Here is a 19,379-nt window from a genome sequence, read left to right as displayed (position 1 = left end):
CTGGCCTCCTTTGAGGTGTGTGCCCCAGGCAACCAATGAATCTGTCTCCCTCACATGATGTTTCTCTCTCTCTCTCTCTCCCCTTCCCTCCCTTCTCCCCTCCCTCCTTACCTTTTACTCTCTCTAGTAAATGGAAAAAATATCTTAGGGTGAGGATTAACAAAAAAACCAAGAAATTCTCACTTTAAGAAACTGAAAAAAGAACAATGAATTAAATACAATGTACACACACAAACTCATACACACTCTCATATATGAATGTGCATTTACATACACACACAAAAGGAAACTATATAAGTGAGAGTAGAAATCTGTGATATAGAAAGGTTAAATACAAATAATAAATAAATACATAAATAATAACACAGTAAAATTTATTATTAAAAAATATCAATGAGTGCCGGGAGCCGGTCCATCCTTGCTGTTTCAAGGGACCTGGCATATATGGCATATGGTTCTTAATATGTTTGCTCACCTTCTTGGTGCTGTGTTTTAACCAAGGTCACCTCTCTGAGAAAGGTTGAATCCCCAGGTAGGGATTTTCCCCTGAAGTTAGGGAGGGAATAAAACCCCTCAACTTAGTGCCAGGCGGGTAATTAATCACTTTAACTACGAACAATCATGCTTAAACTACATAATCTTTTCTCCCTGGAATGGAGATAAGAAACGCCCTAACCTTTGTAATAGAGATTGATAGGATTGAATCAACTGGTATAAATACAGTTGCAACAAGACAGCAAGAGACAGAACTCAGAACACAGAACTCATAAGACAGAAAAACTCAGAACTCAGGAGACAGAATTCAGAAGACAGAACCTACACGGAGCCTAGAGACAGAAGAACTTCGCTGGCGAGAGCATGCCAGAGGATCCTGGACCGGGACTGGCCTCGGAGCCTAGAGACAGAGCCTAGCGGGAGAACATGGCAAGGGATCCTGGACTGAACCTGACTACAGAGATTGGCAGGAGAACCTGACTGGAACCTGGACACTGAACCTGACTGGAGAGCCTGGACAGAACCTGGCTGGAGAACCTAGAGAGGGAACATGGCTACAGAACCTCGCTGGAGATCCGAAACAGAACCTCTCTGGAGATCCGGGCTGGAGATCCTGGCTAGGCTGCTGATCAACTGAACGCTGTCTCCGTGACATTCCTTCTTCGCCGACTCCGTCCACACCTTTGGGGAACCCCTGGACCCGCTGGGGTTGGACCCCGGCAAATGAGCCCTGGCTAGTTTGGCTCACTAGATTGAGCATTGCCCTGCAGACTGAAGGGTCCTGGGTTCGTTTCCAGTCAAGGGTACATGCCCCAGTTGCAACTCGATCCCCAGTAGGGGTCATGCAGGAGGCAGCCGATCAATGATTCTCTCTTATCATTGATGTTTCTATCTCTCTCTCCTCCTGCCTTTCTCTCTAAAATCAATAAATATATATTAAAATCAAACAAACAAACCAAAAAATGTCAATGACCTTGACAAATTATAACTTACTTGACCAAAAATAATCACAAAATCAGAAATAAAAGAGGAGCCATTACTGTTAATATTGTAGAAATGAAAAATATTCTAAGAAATAATGACTAATTTCATGCTTATGAATCTGACAACTTAAAAGGGAAGAATTTCTACAAATATGTACATTACCGAGAACTGACTCAAGAAATATAAAAAACCTGAGAAAACCTAATACAAGTAAAAAAATATTTTAAACTTTTCCATTAGCATAAAGGCCCAGAGTGAGATGGTTCCAATGGTAAATCTACTGAATAATTAAAAAATAAATAATGCCAATCCTTCACAATTGTTTATTCAGGAAATTCAGAAGGAACAAAAAAATTTCGACTTATTCTAAAAAGAAAAACAACAACTCTTGTATCCTCAAGAGATACCGGAATAAAGTTCTAGGCTAGATCACAGACACAGGGGTCTACAGAATACAAAGAATCTTCTCTTCACAGTCAATATTATACTTAAATTGATACATTAATAAGAACCAGATTTTTCCTTGTTATTCATACATCAACAATTTCAATAACCTCTGACACAGATGCAGGGAAGAGTAACTGCAAGACCAATGGAACCTCAGTGTCAACACCACAAACAGCACAGCCACACAGCAGAGAAGGAAACTTAGTCTTAATTTTCCTTAAGTTCAGATGCTGGGGCTTATTTTAAGTCTTACCTGCAGCAACTCTACTGTTGACCCCTGCAACTGATGCTCCAGATCTGAGATGAGATCTCTCAGCAACTTCCTCTGCTGGGTCAGCTCACTCTCAGCCTGAGCCAGGTCATCGAGATTCTCTGCTGCCTCCTTCTCCAGCCTTTGCAGCTCCTTTTGCTCCTCACTGGCCAGGATACCTCTCAGTTGTTTAAAACAATCCTGGACCCTTTTCAGCTCATGTTCTATCTGATCCTTCAGGAATGAGAAAGAAAGACAGGGACTCAGGTTATCAGGCAGAGTGGGAGCCAGAAAAGGAAGTATTTGATTTGGATGTTCTCAGAGGGAAGAGAGATGGAAGCAGAGGAGCAATTCTTGGGGAGGCTGATTTTCCCCATTATTTCATCTTCATCACATTCCAAAATAATGCTCTCATGTCTACATTATTGAGGCCAACCCCGAACCAAAATGGGACTCCTTGGTGTGGCTCAGCTCTCACAGCTACCCAGGACAGTCATGCCTCCATGCATTACTCCTCACCCCACCCCACCCTCAGCCTATGTTGAGCACCTGGGACAGAGCCATGAACCATTGGCAATTGCCTTCCCTGGAAGAGTTTAAGGCACACAAAAAAAAGAAAAAAGAAAAAAAAAAGATAAATGAATATAAAATTCACTACCATCCTCACCAGAGAGTCTAACTATGGGAATAACTAACTACAAATATCTGCACTATTTTGTGACATGCTTACTTCCAGCCCTATTTCTACCAGGGAAAGGATAAGAATGGATAATCAATGACTCTGGACATATCAACTGTCAGAAAACAAGAAGGAAGGGAGCTCCTTCTGACTAAATCCCAAAGTCATGCCCAGATTCTTATTTAATTATCAGAAAGAGTCTCCTCCTACCTTCCTGGAAGTTCTCTCTGCTTCAAGGTCATCATTCAATTTTTCAGCTTTCCGCTGTTTTGCCTTCAGCCTGTCCAGAGCTGCCTGGAGCTTTTCCTATGGGAGAGGAATCACTTCAGGGTTAAGCTATGGGCTCTCTCCTCATCAGAAGAGAGGATTAATGAGAAGAAAACAGGTTCATCTCTAAAGAAACTGTAAAATGACCATTAGAATCTGTGATTTGAAGGAAACCTGAAGTGGTTATGTGTTCTTTAAGACTCAGATGATAGAAATCACCATTACTATGTCAAGAGAAGACTGGTTCTCTTTGCCAAGAAGAAAATATTGATCCTGTAGTAAGGAAAGAACTTAGGTCTTGATCCATCCAGCTGCCCAGTTACCCCTCGTGTCTAAAGGGATGATGACAGCTTTGCTTGTGCACCACGCCTCTACCTATTAGCACAAGGTCTGAAAATATCTACTCTCCTTTAGAGTCTGCTCATCATTTGTAATTGTGTGGAATGTATAGAAATGTCCTTCAGGCCTTGGAAGGTGAACATAGGAAGAAAAGTGATCACAGGCCTCAGGACTGTGGTGGCAAGAAAATTACAGTCAAATACAAAAGTTGAGGTTTCCCATCAAGTGCTATTTTCTGCCCTGTCTTTCCTCCATCCTGGTTTGTTACCTTATTCTTCTGGGCAATCTCCTCCACAAGGAATATTTGGTGACCATGATGCTCTGGGGACCGCTCGCAAAGCCAGCAAATGATCTTCTTATCTTCCTGGCAGAAGAGCAGGAGTTTTTCTCCATGGTCCACACAGAGATCTCTCTTTTGCTCCTCCTGTGGACTCAACTTGACCTCCCTAAGCGCCTTCACAATGTTGGCCACATGTCGATTGGGACGCATGTTCTCAGGCTGGTAAGTGCTCCTGCACACTGGGCAGCTGCTCTCTCCTTGGCCGATCATGGAGTCCCTGTTGTGTGCAGTGATGCAGGCTTGGCAAAATGAGTGCCCACAGTCCAGGCTCATGGGTTCTGTTAGGAGCTCCAGGCAGATGGGGCATGTTACCTCCTCCTTTACGTTCATCAGGATTCCTGAAGCCATCGCAGCTACTCCCCTGTTCCTATCTGTCCGGATCTGAGGCTTCCGCTGCTCACTGATCTCTGCCTGATTGGAAAGATTAAAGGGGGCAGAGTAAGAATGGTAGGAATAAATGTTGCTAATTGTGTAGAAATGAAGGATGGAGGAAGAATGGATGTAAAAGGACAGAAAAGAAAAGGTAGGGAGACAAGGCAAGGAGCATGGTGACCTAGATAAAAAGACTATTTGTAACAATATTATTTATTTTATTTTTTTTGTTAATCCTCACTTGAGGATTTTTTTGCCATTGATTTTTAGACAGAGTGGAAGGTAGGGCGGGGAAGAGAAAGAAACACACATACATACAGAGAGAGAGAAGGAGAGAGACATGAATGTGAGAGAGACAGATAAATTGGTTGTCTGTCACTGGTACACAAATCTGGGTGGTGATCAAACTTTCAACCCTGGTAAGTGTCCTTGACCCTTCCATGCACAAGCCAACACTCTAACTATGAAGAAATTCCACCCAGGCACATAAAAATTTTAAATACTTTTATTTAACATTTTCATCTGTGCAATGGTTGTTATTATCATTTACTTTTATTAAACCAAAGAATGACCTGAGGCCTTTTTTACAAAGAAAAGATGTTTGTGTGACCCAGCATCTCTCCAGCTTAATCTTTCCTATGACAAACTCATCTCTAAACCACTTTTGGGTCTGGGCTTTTTTACCTGTTCTTTCATCAGGCATTGCTACCCTGGTATCAGTAGGACTCACTTTCATCCTTCCGTTAACAATCTTGTTCCATGTTCCTTTGTCAAAAAAACCTGCTCTGGGTATTGGGCCTAAAAAGCAGTCAGACATCCCTCTTGCAATCCAGGACCACCGGCTCCTATCCACTCATCTGCCTGCCTGCCTGATTGCCCCTAACCACTCTGTCTGCCTGCCTGATGCCCCTAACTGCTCCACTACCTGCCTGATTTCCTCTAAGTACTCTTCCCTGCTGGCCTGATCTCCCCTAACTGCTCTCTCCTGCCAGCCTGATCACCCCTAAGTGCTCTCCCCTGCTGGCCTGATTGCCCCCAACAGCTCTCCCCTGGCAGCCTGATTGCCCCTAACCGCCTCTGCCTTGGCCCCCACCACCGTGGCTTTGTCTGGAAGGACATCTGGAAGGACATCCAGAAGATGTCCGGTCTATCCATTCTAATTAGCATATTACCCTTTTATTAGTATAGATAATATGTGACAATGTGTTTGTGTAAATGGCATGAGCAAACCCTTTATCAGATGTGCACATAAAGTTAGTGAGTGACTTATAGAGACCATTTATTTTCAATACAGAGTTGCAATGATCATAATGTATTCAGGTTCCCCCTTCCTACCTTACAGGGTTAATTAAAGACAAAATAGGTAAATTAGGAGGTTCTGGGCACTCTTGTTGGATAAATAGTAAAATTTCATGTTTGCCTGGAAATACGCCAAGGATATTGACAGGACCCTAATGGTGTGTATGTATATTGATGATGGGGAGGGAGATAGCATAAAGATGTTCATAGGATCACACAAGTCACATATCTGAAAAAATAGAAACACAGATGAAGTAAATATCAGTCTTGCAAAAGAAATCTCAAAGTATTAGGCAAGATCATTCAACTAATTTTTCATCACTATGAATTACATGCTAATAACTAAACTAATACCCAAAAACACAAAAATGAGTCTAAACAGAGAGTTTAAACCACTGGGACCCTGACATCCACCTGGAATGTAACAGTAATTAAATCAGCCTTGCCCACTGCCGCCTGCCTTCAGTATGCAAATTAGCCGCCATCTTGTTGCTTCAGGGTGGGGGTCCCCACTGGGGTGCCTGGCCAGTCTGGGTGAGGGGATGATGGCTGTTTTCAGGCTGGCAGTCAACTGAGGCTCCCAACCCCTCCTTTTTTTCTTTTTTTTAAATTCTGGGATTTATTTACCTTCTATGGCTGTCACTGGAGCTGAGAGCTGGCTTTAGCTCTGAGGCTCAGCTCCAGCTCTGAGACCTCAGCTGCTGAAAGCAGGGATCTGGGTTTGTTTAGGTTCTTTAATTGAAATACTGTTGCAATCCTGCTGGCTGAAGCCCGGCTGGCTGAAAGCAAGTTTCTGGGGAATGCTTAGCTTCTATATTTGCAACATTGTTTCTTAGAGTTGCAGCTCAGAGGCTGGCAGTGGCAGGCAGGGAACCTTGGCTTCCTCCATCACTGGAGCAAGCAAGCCTCCTATTCACTTCAGCTGCCTGGCTGCCGGCCGCCATCTTGGTTGGCAGTTAATTTGTATATATCCTGCTGATTAGCCAATGGGAAGGGTGTTGGGGTTATGGTCAATTTGCATGTTTCTCTTTTATTAGATAGGATATATATATATATATATATATATATATATATATATATATATATATATATATGCTGATGTGTAAAACACTACTAGTGAGATGAGCTTGTTGTTGGGAAATCAAATTATTGGGACATATAAAGGGTTATCCAGCAATTCAAACTTAAATACCTAAGGGTTGAACTGAAACCTGAGGAAAATGAAGGAAATAAGGCATATGGGAGAGAGAAAAAAATTTATTAGGTAAAGGAAATGACCCGTTCATTGAAGATGCACCACATTGTCTGAGATGGAAAATGCCAGGGTGGCTCTTGTGAGAAAACTGCTAGGCCTTTGGCATCACGTGAGCCTGCAGTGACCTATGGCACTTAGTGAATTATGGAACGTTTAGGAACACTTCGCCAAGATAAAAAAATAATCACCAGAGTAGGGCTGTGCAGTAATCAATGGATCCAGTGGGGAATTGGGAAGATGAGTAGGGTGCACATACAGTTGCCCAGGGGAGAGATGATGATAGCTTTCAGGACAAGAAGATGAAGGACATGGAGAGCAGGTGATGAGTAAGACATAGGATGAGGTAAGAAGAAAGGATTGGAAATTATGTTAGATTATGGAGAACAAAAGGTTAACATCAGGCCTGGGTTCTTTCTTCCTAGAATGGTAATATTGATAAGTCTTCTAATAAGTTGTTCTTTTGTTATTCTTCTCTGGAAAACTCATGAGGCCATAATAAAGTGGAAGATCAGCTTCCTTACAGGGCCAGCTTGTTGATAGCAAAATTAGCCTGGTGTGGAAAGTGCATTTGGATTTAGGAGGATTTCATACAGACCTCAAATGCCAGTTAATATGCTTAGATTTCATTTTTCATAAGGGGATTGTGACTTTTATAACCATCCTTGTATCTTTATGGCCCATGGATGCTATGCCTATGGGCTTTCACAAGGTAATTTGCACTCTGTAGCTCTAGGCTTACATAAACTTTAGTGGTTTCACACACATCTACTAAGTCCGGCTTCTTAAAAGGCTGAGATAACAGAAATAAAGTACCTTCCATAGCACTGTGAAGAACACCACTAATAGCTTCCCTAAGGCAGCCAATGTCAGCATGCCCTGCCTCCTGTCCTGTATCCTCAGCTCAGCTAAGTGACCCTGACAGCTTATATCTCACAGGTCACAAGATGGTAATGACCATCCAAATTGGAAATGATGTTGGCGGTCAGTCAAAGAGGTATGGACAAAAAGGACCACATGCTAACCTGACTAGCTCAGGAAAGGCCTGTGTGGTAGCCTTGCAAATTCAGAGACCTAAAGTAACGACAGAGGATGGTCTGAAATTAAAAGTTTTTAAAGTGAAAGAGTAGTTTTGTTGGCTAATCATATCCTAGGCTGGCCTTTTTGCCTGACAAAGTGAATCTTTACTTACCTGAGCCAGTCTAGTGTCCTTTTGCATCTACAATAACATATAGTTGGAATGTCAAGGTAATTTTCCTTTTTTTTTTTCTGGACCCCTCAAAGCACATGTACCACTGTATGGAGACCATAAATACCCTCATTGTTATTGAGCTAATTGTTGACTATTAACTATCCTACACCCACCTAAGTAAAAGAAGATTGTCTGTCATTTTACTTTTTATCCAATCCCAGAGGTTCCATACCCTCCCCTCTTTGCTTTCTTCTGCCTCAGCCTCCCTAATCTATCTATCACCAATGGATTTCATGTAACACACTTATATCTTCTCTTTTGATTCTAATGTATAATCCAAGGTGCAAAACTGCCATTCTCTGGAGCATTATTTAAATCCATTGAGAATCTGCTTCCAGCTATTGTGGACAGTTTGGCTTAAATAAACACACTAAACTTCCTCACAGGTTTGAATGTTTATTAAGTTACCAGAGGGTATCACAGAGTGGAAACATAGTGATGCTCATTCTTCCACCTGGACTCGGTATGGCCCTGTGGCTACATTCTAGGACAGGGGTGGGCAACCCCTGGCACGCATGCCAAACATGGCACACCAGTAACTTTTGTTGGCACATGAAACCCTCTCTTATAATCTTCCATTTAAAATTGTGAATCTTTGTTCTCAGTGGTGAATTTTGTTAAGTCTCATAATAGGAGTAGCCTGACGGATGAAAGTAGTAGCTCGTGCATACCTCTGAAGGTCACGAAATATAAACCCGATGTAAAATCTCTGTCATCAGTGATGCAGCAGCAAAAGTCCCACTGATAATATCAAACAGAGTCATAAAGTTTTCTGTCGGACTATCAGTGTACATGTATACATTAAAAATAAATGTATTTTTCATCATCATATACTGTGTTTTTGTCGCTCGAATGAATTTTATTATTTCTTCAAGGTTCTTCATATACATACACCTTAAGAGATATCAAGTAGGCGTAACATGTTCTCAAAAAATTAGTGGCACACAGAAGAATTTTGAGTCAGAGATTCTTCTGGATTGGGCACGCACTCACAAAAAGGTTGCCCACCCCTGGTCTAGGATCAGTAGCTCTTTAAGGAAGTTCAAGTAAATGGGACTAGGAAGCAAAAATGAAAGAGAAGATCTCAGTAAATGTTCATGTCTTGATGGTTGCCAAAGTTTGATGGTAAAAGAAAGATCTGAAATATCAGTTAATAAATTTACCCTTTGGTTTGTTCTCCAAAGGGAAAAAGTATAAAGGCTGCATGGAGAGGAATTTAGACCCACGAACACTGACTACTGGTGCCATGGTCATCATACATGAAGGGAACCTGATGAGGAATGAGGCTGAAGGAGAACAGAAGTGTATTCCAGCTGGTGGTTCAGATACTGAAAACAGCCCAGAGGCCACATGCAGTTAGCCCCTGGCTGCAGGATCAGGGATAGACATTGTTTCAGGGTAGATATCATTTAGTATCTATCCCTGGTTTATGACTCCAGCATGATCCAAATTTGGGGTAGGAACCTCCAATTATTTTGCATCTCATCCATGAGCCAACCCATCCTGAGACCCACCAGGAGCCTGAAGAGGAGGGAGGAGCACAGCATGCATTCTGCCTTGGGGCTGCAGAATTTATTTTTATTGTGGGGCTACAGGGAGCTAAGGTCAAAGCAGCTGCTGTCACAGGACACAGAAGAATAAAGTGCAGAGGAGCTTGAGTCCTCACACATGGAGTCTGACCCCGCCACTACCTAAGCAGTGACTAGGGCTCCCCAGCAGGCAGGCAGATAGACATGGGAACAGGAGTGGTGCCTGCGCTGGAAGGATATCACACATGTGAAGCCGTCCTTGAGGACTTAGCAGTTTGTGAACCACATCAGGCTTCCTGTGGACTTGCACCAGAACCCTGAACCTAGAGTGTCTCCCTTCAAAAGGAATAAGGCTTGTGCCCAGAGTACCCTAGCAGTGTAGGGTACAGGAGATTCCTCTTTTAAGGGCAGGTGCACAGGGCTTAAAGGTTTTATAGGACTTGCTCCATGACCCGCGCAAAAGCAGAGGTTTGAGAAGTGCCTAGAGTCGACCATGTGAAAAGGAAATCCTTCTCCTGCAGGAGGAGTAGAAGACTTTGGACCCTCACTTGAGGCTCAGACCTGGGGAATGGAGGCTACTTGGTGTTCCACCCCCTACCTCATGAGAGCAGGGGAGCACCTCTCTCTCAGTGCTCCTGGGTGTGCTGGCCCGCCCCATTCCCCTGCTGCAGCCCCGCCCACAGAGCTGACTGTGGAGTGCTAGGCCTCAACCCCCTCCCAGGGGCATCACCCCTGCTCCACCTTCAGGACGCTACTGGATTGGCCTCTGCCAGCCACCAAGGTCCCCGCCCCAGCTATTGGGCCAGGGCAGCCCTCACAGAGGAGCCCCTTGAGTCCCAGGCTCTGGTTGTGGGGGTGGGAGAGGTTGCATTTTCCTGCCCAGAGTCTGAAATAATGAAAGACAAGGTTGTTGGCAGACTAGCACCCTCCGTCCCCCACCTGCCACCCCACCCCGGCACCACTCCCCTGCTCACCACAGGCAAGGCTCAGAGAGCAGAGCAAAACTCACCTCCAATCTTCCTGGAAAAAAGGCCTATTCAGTTGTTCTGGAGTCTCAGCCTGAGGGCAGAAGTGGTGATAATTCACTCTCCAAACCAGCTGCAGGAGGAGCAGAGTGAAAATTAAAGTTAAATTCTTAGGGGAGAGGCAGGAAAGCAGAAAATCTATGGACCAATGAGAGGCCTTCACAAAGACATCAGGGAAATAGTAACACTTTGTGCCTTAGCTCAGAGGGGCCAGTGACTACATTCTTAATCCTATCTCAGTTCTGCTCCCTGAAGCTGTTCTCATGGCTCTCACAGTAATTCATCCTCTGGAGAACTAGGCTGACCTGAGCTGTGACTGTCACACACATCACCCTCATCTTGTTCCCTTAGGGATGAGCTGTCCTGAGGAGGGAATGAAATACCTCCTTCTCCACAGGGAGGACCCTCCCTGAAGGCCCACCTGAGGCAGTGATCCTGGCAGCTCTCCCCTGTCCTGTCCCTACCAGCTAAGCTAAGTGACCCTGGCCAACTTGTGTCCTGGCCGTCCTGTGAGAGGGAACGGCTGCCCAAATCTGAAGTTACCTCAGGTGGTCAGCCAGGGGGGCTATCACAGAGTGGTAGCACCGTGATGCTGGCTTTCAGAACCTGGATTCAATAAGGACAAGAGGACACTTTTCCTAAATGGACTGCACAGATCAAACTACATGAAGTGTCATTTTTGGGCAATGTTTTCTAATACCATTTAGCATATAATCTTTATAGTCTTAACATAATAGAAATGAAATAGGAAAGTAATTGTGATGAGTAATTTTATGAGTCAGCATGACTGTCCACTAATTGCCCAGATTAAACTTTGTTTCTGGGTGTGTCTGTGAGGGTGTTGTTTCCAGGTGAGATTAGACTTTGGATCTTTGGTCACAATAAATTAGATTAAAGGTCTAAGCAAAACAAAGAGGCAGAGGAAGAAAGAGAGAAGGTGTTCCTTTTGCTTCCTGCCTACCTGCTTGTGTAGGGTATAGGTTTTCTCCTGCCCTTGGACTAGGACTTACTCCATTGACTACCCTGGTTCTCAAGGTATTGAACTTGGACTAAACTGCACCACCAGCTTTCCTGGGTCCCCAGTTCGTAAAAGGCAGAACCATGAACTAGTCAAACTATAATCACATGAGCCAATTATGGTAATCAATCACTTTCACATATATGAAGGATATATCTTTAATATTGGTTCTGTTTCTCAGGAGAGCCCTGACTAATAGAGTATGAGAGAATTCTAAAATCATGTGTTAAGTGGCACAGGTGAAATGTGATCATGATAATGGTGATGACTCTGATGAACAGTGCAGTTTCAAAACATGTGTGCCTAAAAATGTCTGAGGGTAGTTAAGAGTACAAGGAGAATGTTTTAGAGGTGAAAAGGCACAAAGTCATCCTTAATTCAGTATGAGCAAGTCAGATAAGGAGAGGGCGGGGAGGGGGGAGAAAAAGAGAAGGGGGAGAGAGAGAGAGAGAGAGAGAGAGAGAGAGAGAGAGAGAGAGAGATTTGACTGAGTCAGGCTGGGAGCAGCTATGTCTTTAACAGGAGAGATAGTTAAATACATGAATGAAGAGACGCCCCTTCTTTAACTCACTTTTTTCATTGGTCTTAAGACGTTGTTGTCATGACACTTCTTCTGGTATCTTTTCAGATTATTAACACCAATCAAGCCTCTCATTATGCTGTATTAAATATTGTAAACATGTCCCTTATATTTCCCATACGCTCCTCCTGCTCCTGATCTCTCAGCTTTGTTTCTGGGTGACAGATATGGCCCAAGAATAAGATAAGTAAGGTTAGTGATTTTTCAGGAATTATGGTAGAGCTGTGAGTGTAAACTTGGAAATCTTGTGGGACTAGTGAATACAAAAGAAGCTACAGAGCAGGGCAGCTGTCTCATCATTAAGGCTTACAGACCCTGAGAGGACAGTGTGCTAGGATTTATGTAAACAGCTGCCGACATCTTACATCATCACACTTACAGGACTTAGAAGATGAAGCTTCAAAGACAATGTGACTTTTTATTTACTTCCCCAAAGTATGTCTCTCATCCCTGAGCAGTGCTGGGCTTAACTCTTTTCTCTACAGCTCTCTGAAAACTGGTCTGAAAGCCTGGGCTTGTGGCTCATGGACACTCCATAGGCTCCTTCTCTAGGGCTTTCTTTGCTAGGATTTTTCAGGAAGTTATTTCTGGAACTAGGATTCCGCCTAAAAGTCAGAACTCATTTTGTATATCCAGATTAGAAATTGAAAATGCATAAGTGCAAGACAATATGTAGACTGCAGTGGGAGCCTAGAGTTATACTTTCATTAGTACTCTTATGCACACCCCAGCTTGCATCCACAACTGTAAGTTTCATGAAATCAGGTAGGTACTTTTTCTATTTTGTTGCTTATTGCCTCAGATCAATTAGAAGGTGTTGAATATGAAGAGTGATTGTGAAGAGTAATTTTTAACTGAATTGAACTTTATATGATAAATTATGCTTCAATTATACTGTTCTTACTGCAAACATGCTTACTGTGCCACATAATGAAATTCAGCTATTCTCTTGGCATTATTAACATAGTTATGATTCTCCTTTGACAACTTTTAACATCTATTTTTTATGAGAGAGAGAGACAGAGAGAGAACATAACATGAAAGCACAGAGAGTGAGAAAAGCAGTCACAATCTATAGTTTACTTGGAAGAAGGGAACAGTATTGAAGGTTTTTCCTATTTTTATGATCCTTTTTTGAAGCTAAACCTCAATCTACAGCAACATACAGGCTTGTGGCTGTAAGACCAAGAACAATTTGAGGTTTTTGCAGCAGCTAGAAAGTGTCAGAACATCTTCAAAAGAGAGATCCAGAGGGAGAAATCCCAAGTTGTACATAAGAACTCTGATCAAATCTCTGAACTACACATGTTGGAGATAGATGACAAGCAGCCCAATTAGGGTTAATGGGACTGATCACTGATTTTAGCTCCTGCAAAAATGCAGGGGAGATTTTAGAATCTGAGTTCAATCAAGTTAACATACTGAAAACAAATGAACAAAGAATGATATTCTTCAGAAAATGAAACAGAATCCTGAGTCTCTACACCTCTTTCACAATTTCCCTGAGGGAGTTTTAGATGCAATCTAAATGTATTCAACATACAAAAGTAGAGGACATGACCCATGTACACTAATAATAGAGAAACATGCAAATTGACAGTCCCTCCGCTATGCCCACCAGCCAATCAGAATAATATGCAAATTAACCCAACAAAGATGGTGGTTAATTTGCATACACAGGTGCAGAGCGAAGACTGAAGACAGCGTAGAAGGAAGTCAAGAGTTGCAGAAGGGAGCGAAGCGGTGGAGAAGGAAACAGAGCCGAGGCAGCAGAGACGGGAGTGAGTGAGACAGCAGAGATGGGAGGGCGCGAAGCAGTGGAGATAGGAGAGAGCGAAGCTGCAGACAAGGCAGGGAGCCGAGGCAGTGAAGATGGGAGGGAGTGAAGTGGTGGAGATGGGAGGGAGTGAGGCAGAAGAGAAGGGAGCGAAGCCTCGGTGGGCTGGGCTTCTCTCCCTTCTCTGCTTCACTCTGACCTCAGGAAGCCCTATTCTTGCAGGAATAGGCCCAAAGAAGCCCAATTTTTGCAGGAATCTTCCTGCAATGGGCCTCTAGTATTCAATAGAAAAGGTGATCAATGGAGACCAACTCTGAAATAAGCCAGATATTGTATTTAGTAAACAAGGACTTCATAGAAGCTATTATTTCTGGGGTGAAAGATGTAGAAGAAAATATACTTATAATCATCACCAAATTGTCAGAAATCAAATAGAAATAGTTTTTGTTTTTAATTCAAATACTAAAACTACAATCAGTCAGAAAACAAATCCAGGTTTGGCTTATAAAATATTTGGAATCACAACATAAAGTCTAACTAAAATTACAAGTAGATTAATAGAAATTATCCAATTTGAAAATTATGGACATGTCCTCAATAATCTGTAAGAAATATCAAAGTCATAACAAAGACTTAAGCCATAGCACAACTAGAAAAATACAGCAATAATAAAACATAAAGGTTGCATGGAGATGAATTTAGACCCGCTAACACTGTCTACTAATGCCATGTTCATCATACATGAAAGGAGACTGATAAGGAATAAGACTGAAGGAGAACACAAGTGTATTCCAGCTAGTGGTCCAGATACTGAAAACAGCCCAGAGGCCACATGCAATTAGAACTGGCCGCAGAGACTGTGGTCCAGATCAGGCTCTGATGAACAGCAAGATCAGATATAGATATTGTATCAGCGTAGATATCATTTAATATCTACCCCTGTTTTATGTCTCCAGCATGATCCAAACCTGGGGTAGGAACCTCCAATTATTCTGCATCTCCTCCAAGATCCAACCCATCCTGAGACCCACCAGGAGCCTGTAGAGGAGAGAGGAAAAGCATGCATTCTGCCTTGAGGCTGCAGAATTTATTTTTATGGTGGGGCTACAAGGAGCTAAGGTCAAAGCAGCTGCTGTCACAGGACACAGAAGAGGAAGTACAGAGGAGCTTGAGTCCTCACACATGGAGTTTGACCCCACTACTCCCTAAGCAGTGATCAGAGCTCCACAGCATGCAGGGAGATAAATATGGGAATGTGAATGATGTGTGCACTGGAAGGATATCACAAATGTGAAGCCCAACCTTGAGGACTTAGGGTTTGTAACGCACATCAGGCTCCCCACAGACCTGCACCAGAGTCCTGCCTTCAAAAACCAACCAAGTTTTTATTATCCCCAGGAGCACTTTGGTGGTGTAGGGCACAGGAGATTCTTCTCTTAAAGGGCTCCTGCAGAGGACCTAATGGTCTCATGGGACTTTCCCAGGACCCATGCAAAAGCAGAGGTTTGAGAAGTGCCTAGACCAGGGGTCGGCAAACTTTTTGACTCGAGGGCCACAATGGGTTCTTAAACTGGACTGGAGGGCCGGAACAAAAGCATGGATGGAGTGTTTGTGTGAACTAATATAAATTCAAAGTAAACATCATTACATAAAAGGGTACGGTCTTTTTTTTTTTTTAGTTTTATTCATTTCAAACGGGTTGGATCCGGCCCGCGGGCCGTAGTTTGCCCACTGCTGGCCTAGACCATGTGTGAAGGAGATCCCTCTCCTGAGAAGGAGTGGAAGCCTATTGGACTCACCTGAGTCAGAGACTCAGGGGCTGGGGCAACACTGATGCTCCACCCCCTACCTTATGAGAGCAGGGCTGCATCTCCCTCTAACCCAGTGGTTCTCAACATGTGGGTCGCGAGCCCTTTGGGGGTCGAACAACCCTTTCACAGGGGTTGCCTAAGACCATCCTGCATATCAGATATTTACATTACGATTCATAACAGTAGCAACATTACAATTATGAAGAAGCAATGGAAATAATTTTATGGTTGGGAGTCACAACACGAGGAACTGTATTTAAAGGGCCAGAAGGTTGAGAACCACTGCACTGGTCAAAGCTCCTGGGTGCATCAGCCCTATCCCCAAGCTGCAGCCCCAATGGCCAAAGCTGACTGGGGAGTGCCAGGCACCCATCATCTCCCAGGGCTATCACCCCTGCCTCACCTTTGTGATTCTACTGGAGTGGCCTCTGCCAGCCACCACGGCTCTGGCCCAGCCATTGGGCCAGGGCAGCCCTCACAGGGGAGCTCCTTGAGCCCAAGGATCTAGTGGCAGAGATGGGAGGGGCTGCATTTCCCTGTCCCAAGGTCTAAAACTGTGTTGGGTAGACTAGCACCCCCCAATCAAAGCTCAGAGAGCAGAATGAAACTCACCCCCATTCTTCCAGGGAAGAAAGGCCTACTCACTTGTTCTGGAGTTTCAGCTATGTGAGGATCAGGATTCACTCTCCAAACCAGAGACCTGATGTCCACAAAGGGGATTTAAAGGCACAGAGTGAAAATGAAAGTTAAATTCTTAGGGGAGGAGCAAGAAAGGAGATAATCTGTAGACCAATGGGAGGCCTTCACAAGGACCTCAGGGAAATAGCAACCTTGTTCCTTAGATCAGAGAGGCCAGTGACTACATTCTTAATCCTATCTCAGTTCTGCTTCCTGAAGCTGTTCTCATGGCTCTCACAGTAATTCATCCTCTGGAGAACTAGGCTGACCTGAGCTGTGACTGTCACACACATCACCCTCATCTTGTTCCCTTAGGGATGAGCTGTCCTGAGGAGGGAATGAAATACCTCCTTCCCCACAGGGAGGACCCTCCCTGAAGGCCCACCTGAGGCAGTGATTCTGGCAGCTTTCCCCTGTCCTGTTCCTACCAGCTAAGCTAAGTGACCCTGGCCAACTTGTGTCCTGGCCGTCCTGTGAGAGGGAACGGCTGCCCAAATCTGAAGTTACCTCAGGTGGTCAGCCAGGGGGGGATTACAGAGTGGTAGCACCGTGATGCTGGCTTTCAGAACCTGGATTCAATAAGGGCAAGATGACACTTCTCCTAAATGGACTACACAGATCAAACTACATGAAGTGTCATTTTTGGGAAATGTTTTCTAATACCATTTAACATATAATCTTTATAGTCTTATCATAATAGTAATGAACAGGAAAGTAATTGTGAGGAATAACTTTATGAGTCAGCGTGACTGTCCACTTGTTGCCTAGATTAAACATTATTTCTGAGTATGTCTGTGAGGGTGTTGTTTCCAGATGAGATTAGTATTTGGATCTTTGGTAACAATAAATTAAAATAAAGGTCTAAGCAGAACGAAGAGGCAGAGGAAGAAAGAGAGAAGGTGTTCCTTTTGCTTCCTGCCTACCTGCTTGTGTAGGGTATAGGTTTTCTCCTGCCCTTAGACCAGTAGGACTTACACCATTGATTACCCTGGTTCTCAAGCTGTAGAACTGGGACTAAACTACATCACCACCTTTCCTGTGTCTCCAGTTTATAAAACGCAGGGCATGAACTAGTCAAACACTGTAATCACGTGAGCAAATTACTGGTAATCAGTCACTTTCACATATATGAGGGATATATCTATAATATTGGTTCTGTTTCTCAGGAGAGCCCTGACTAATAGAGTATGAAACATTTCTAAAACATGTAAATGGCACAGGTGAAATGTGATCATGGTAATGGTAATATCTCTTGTGAAAGTGCAATTTCAAAACATGTGTGCCTAAATATAGCTTAGGGCAGTTAAGGGTTCAAGGAGAATGTTGTAGAGGTAAAAATGCCCAAAGTCATCCTTAATTCAGTACAAGCAAGTAAGAAAAGGAGAAGCCAGAGAAGAGACAGAGAGATTTGACTGAGTCAGTCAGTCCGGGTGCAGCTGTCTTTAACAGGAGAGATAGTTAAATAAATGAATGAAGAGACGCCCTTACTTTAACTCACTTTTTCATTGGTCTTAAGATGTTGTTGTCATGACACTGTTGGTATTTTTTCAGATTATTAACACCAATCAAGCCTCTCATTATGCTGTATGAAATGTTGTAAACATGTCCCTTATGGAAATACTTCCCATGTGCTCCTCCTGCTCCTGATCTCTCAGCTTTGTTTCTGGGTGACAGAGATGGCCCAAGAATAAGATGAGCAAGGTTAGTGATTTTTCAGGAATTATGATAGAGCTGTGAGTGTAAACTTGGAAATCTTGTGGGACTAGTGAATATAACAGAAGCTACAGAGCAGGGCAGCATGCTAGGATTTATGTGAATAGCCTGCCAAAATCCTACATCATTACACTTACAGGAGTTAGACAATGAAGCTTCAAAGAACTCTGTGACTTCCTGTTTTCTTTCCCAAAGTACCTCTCTCTTCCCTGAGCAGTGCTGGGCTTAGCTCTTTTCTCTACAGGTCTCTGCAAACTGGTCTAAAAGCCTGGGCTTGTGGTCCATGGACACTCCATAGGCTCCTTCTCTAGGGCTTTCTTTGCTAGGATTTCTCAGGAAGTCATCTCTGGAACAAGGATTGTGCCTAAAGGTCAGAACTCATTTAGTATATCCTGATTAGAAAATGAAAATGCATAAGTGCAAGGCAATAGGGACACTGTAGTGGTAGCCTAGAGTTATACTTTCATTAGTACTCTTACGCACACCCCAGCTTGCATCCACAACGGTGAGTTTCATGAAATCAGGTAGGTAGTTTTTCTATTTTGTTACTTATTTCCTCAGATCTATTAGAAGGTATTGCATATGAAAAGGGATATATATATATATATATATATATATATATATATATATATATAATTTTAACTGAATTGAGCTTTGTATGATAAATTATGCTTCTATTACACCGTTCTTACTGCAAACATTATTATTGTGTCACATAATGAAATTCAGCTAGTCTCCTGCATTATTAACATACTAGTGGCCAGGTGCATGAAATTCGTGCACATGTGTGTGTGTTTGTGTGTGTGTGTGTGTGTGTGTGTGTGTGTGTGTGTCCCCCTCAGCCCAGCCTGCACCCTCTCTAATCTGGGACATCCTTTTCACAATCCAGGACTGCTGGCTCCCAACTGCTCCCTGGCCTGCCTGTCTTATTGCCCCTAACCACTCCCCTGCCAGCCTGATCAATGCCTAACTACTCCCCTGCTGGCCTGATTGTCCCCAACTTCCCTCCCCTGCTAGCTTGGTTGCCCCCCAGTGCTTTCCCCTGCAGGCCTGGTCACCCCTAACTTCCCTCCTTTGCCATCCTGGTCGCCCCTAACTGCCCTCCCCTGCAGGCCTGGTCTCCCCCCAACTGCCCTCCTCTGCCAGCCTGGTCACCCCTAACTTCCCTCCCCTGCAGGCCTGATCACCCACAACTGTCCTCCCCTGCAGGCCATCTTTGACCACATGGGGGCGGCCATTTGTGTCTTGGAATGACGGTCAATTTGCATATTA

At 43.6% G+C, this 19,379-nt stretch overlaps 2 protein-coding genes across 11 annotated transcripts in view; both read right to left on the bottom strand.

The window, feature by feature from the left end:
- LOC132240895 (tripartite motif-containing protein 5-like) overlaps positions 1–16,410 on the bottom strand; it is a 138,174-nt gene extending 121,764 nt beyond the window's left edge. The window contains 1 exon segment of the mRNA XM_059708730.1: positions 16,329–16,410. Within this exon segment, the coding sequence (XP_059564713.1) occupies positions 16,329–16,334 (6 nt within the window). The 5' untranslated portion in view covers positions 16,335–16,410.
- Positions 1–18,007, bottom strand: part of LOC132240892 (tripartite motif-containing protein 5-like) — a 138,969-nt gene extending 120,962 nt beyond the window's left edge. For 4 of the 10 annotated variants that reach the window (XM_059708710.1, XM_059708713.1, XM_059708707.1 and 1 more), the window contains exon 1: positions 16,329–16,416. Coding sequence is in view for 4 of the 10 variants with exons in the window: in XM_059708715.1 (XP_059564698.1) it covers positions 2,180–2,410; positions 3,066–3,161; positions 3,730–4,212; positions 16,329–16,334 (816 nt within the window). In the remaining 6 variants the exon portion in view is untranslated. Of the gene's footprint in view, positions 1–2,179; positions 2,411–3,065; positions 3,162–3,729; positions 4,213–10,514; positions 10,604–16,328; positions 16,417–17,892 lie in introns of those variants that run through there. The other 6 variants (XM_059708715.1, XM_059708716.1, XM_059708711.1 and 3 more) reach the window with 5 other exon arrangements.
- Positions 18,008–19,379: the final 1,372 nt, after the last annotated feature.

Source organism: Myotis daubentonii, chromosome 9 (assembly GCF_963259705.1).
Source record: "Myotis daubentonii chromosome 9, mMyoDau2.1, whole genome shotgun sequence".
Taxonomy (NCBI): Eukaryota; Metazoa; Chordata; class Mammalia; order Chiroptera; family Vespertilionidae; genus Myotis; species Myotis daubentonii.
The sequence above is the reverse complement of the archived record's forward strand: the minus strand, read 5'-3'. Positions and strand labels throughout refer to the sequence as shown.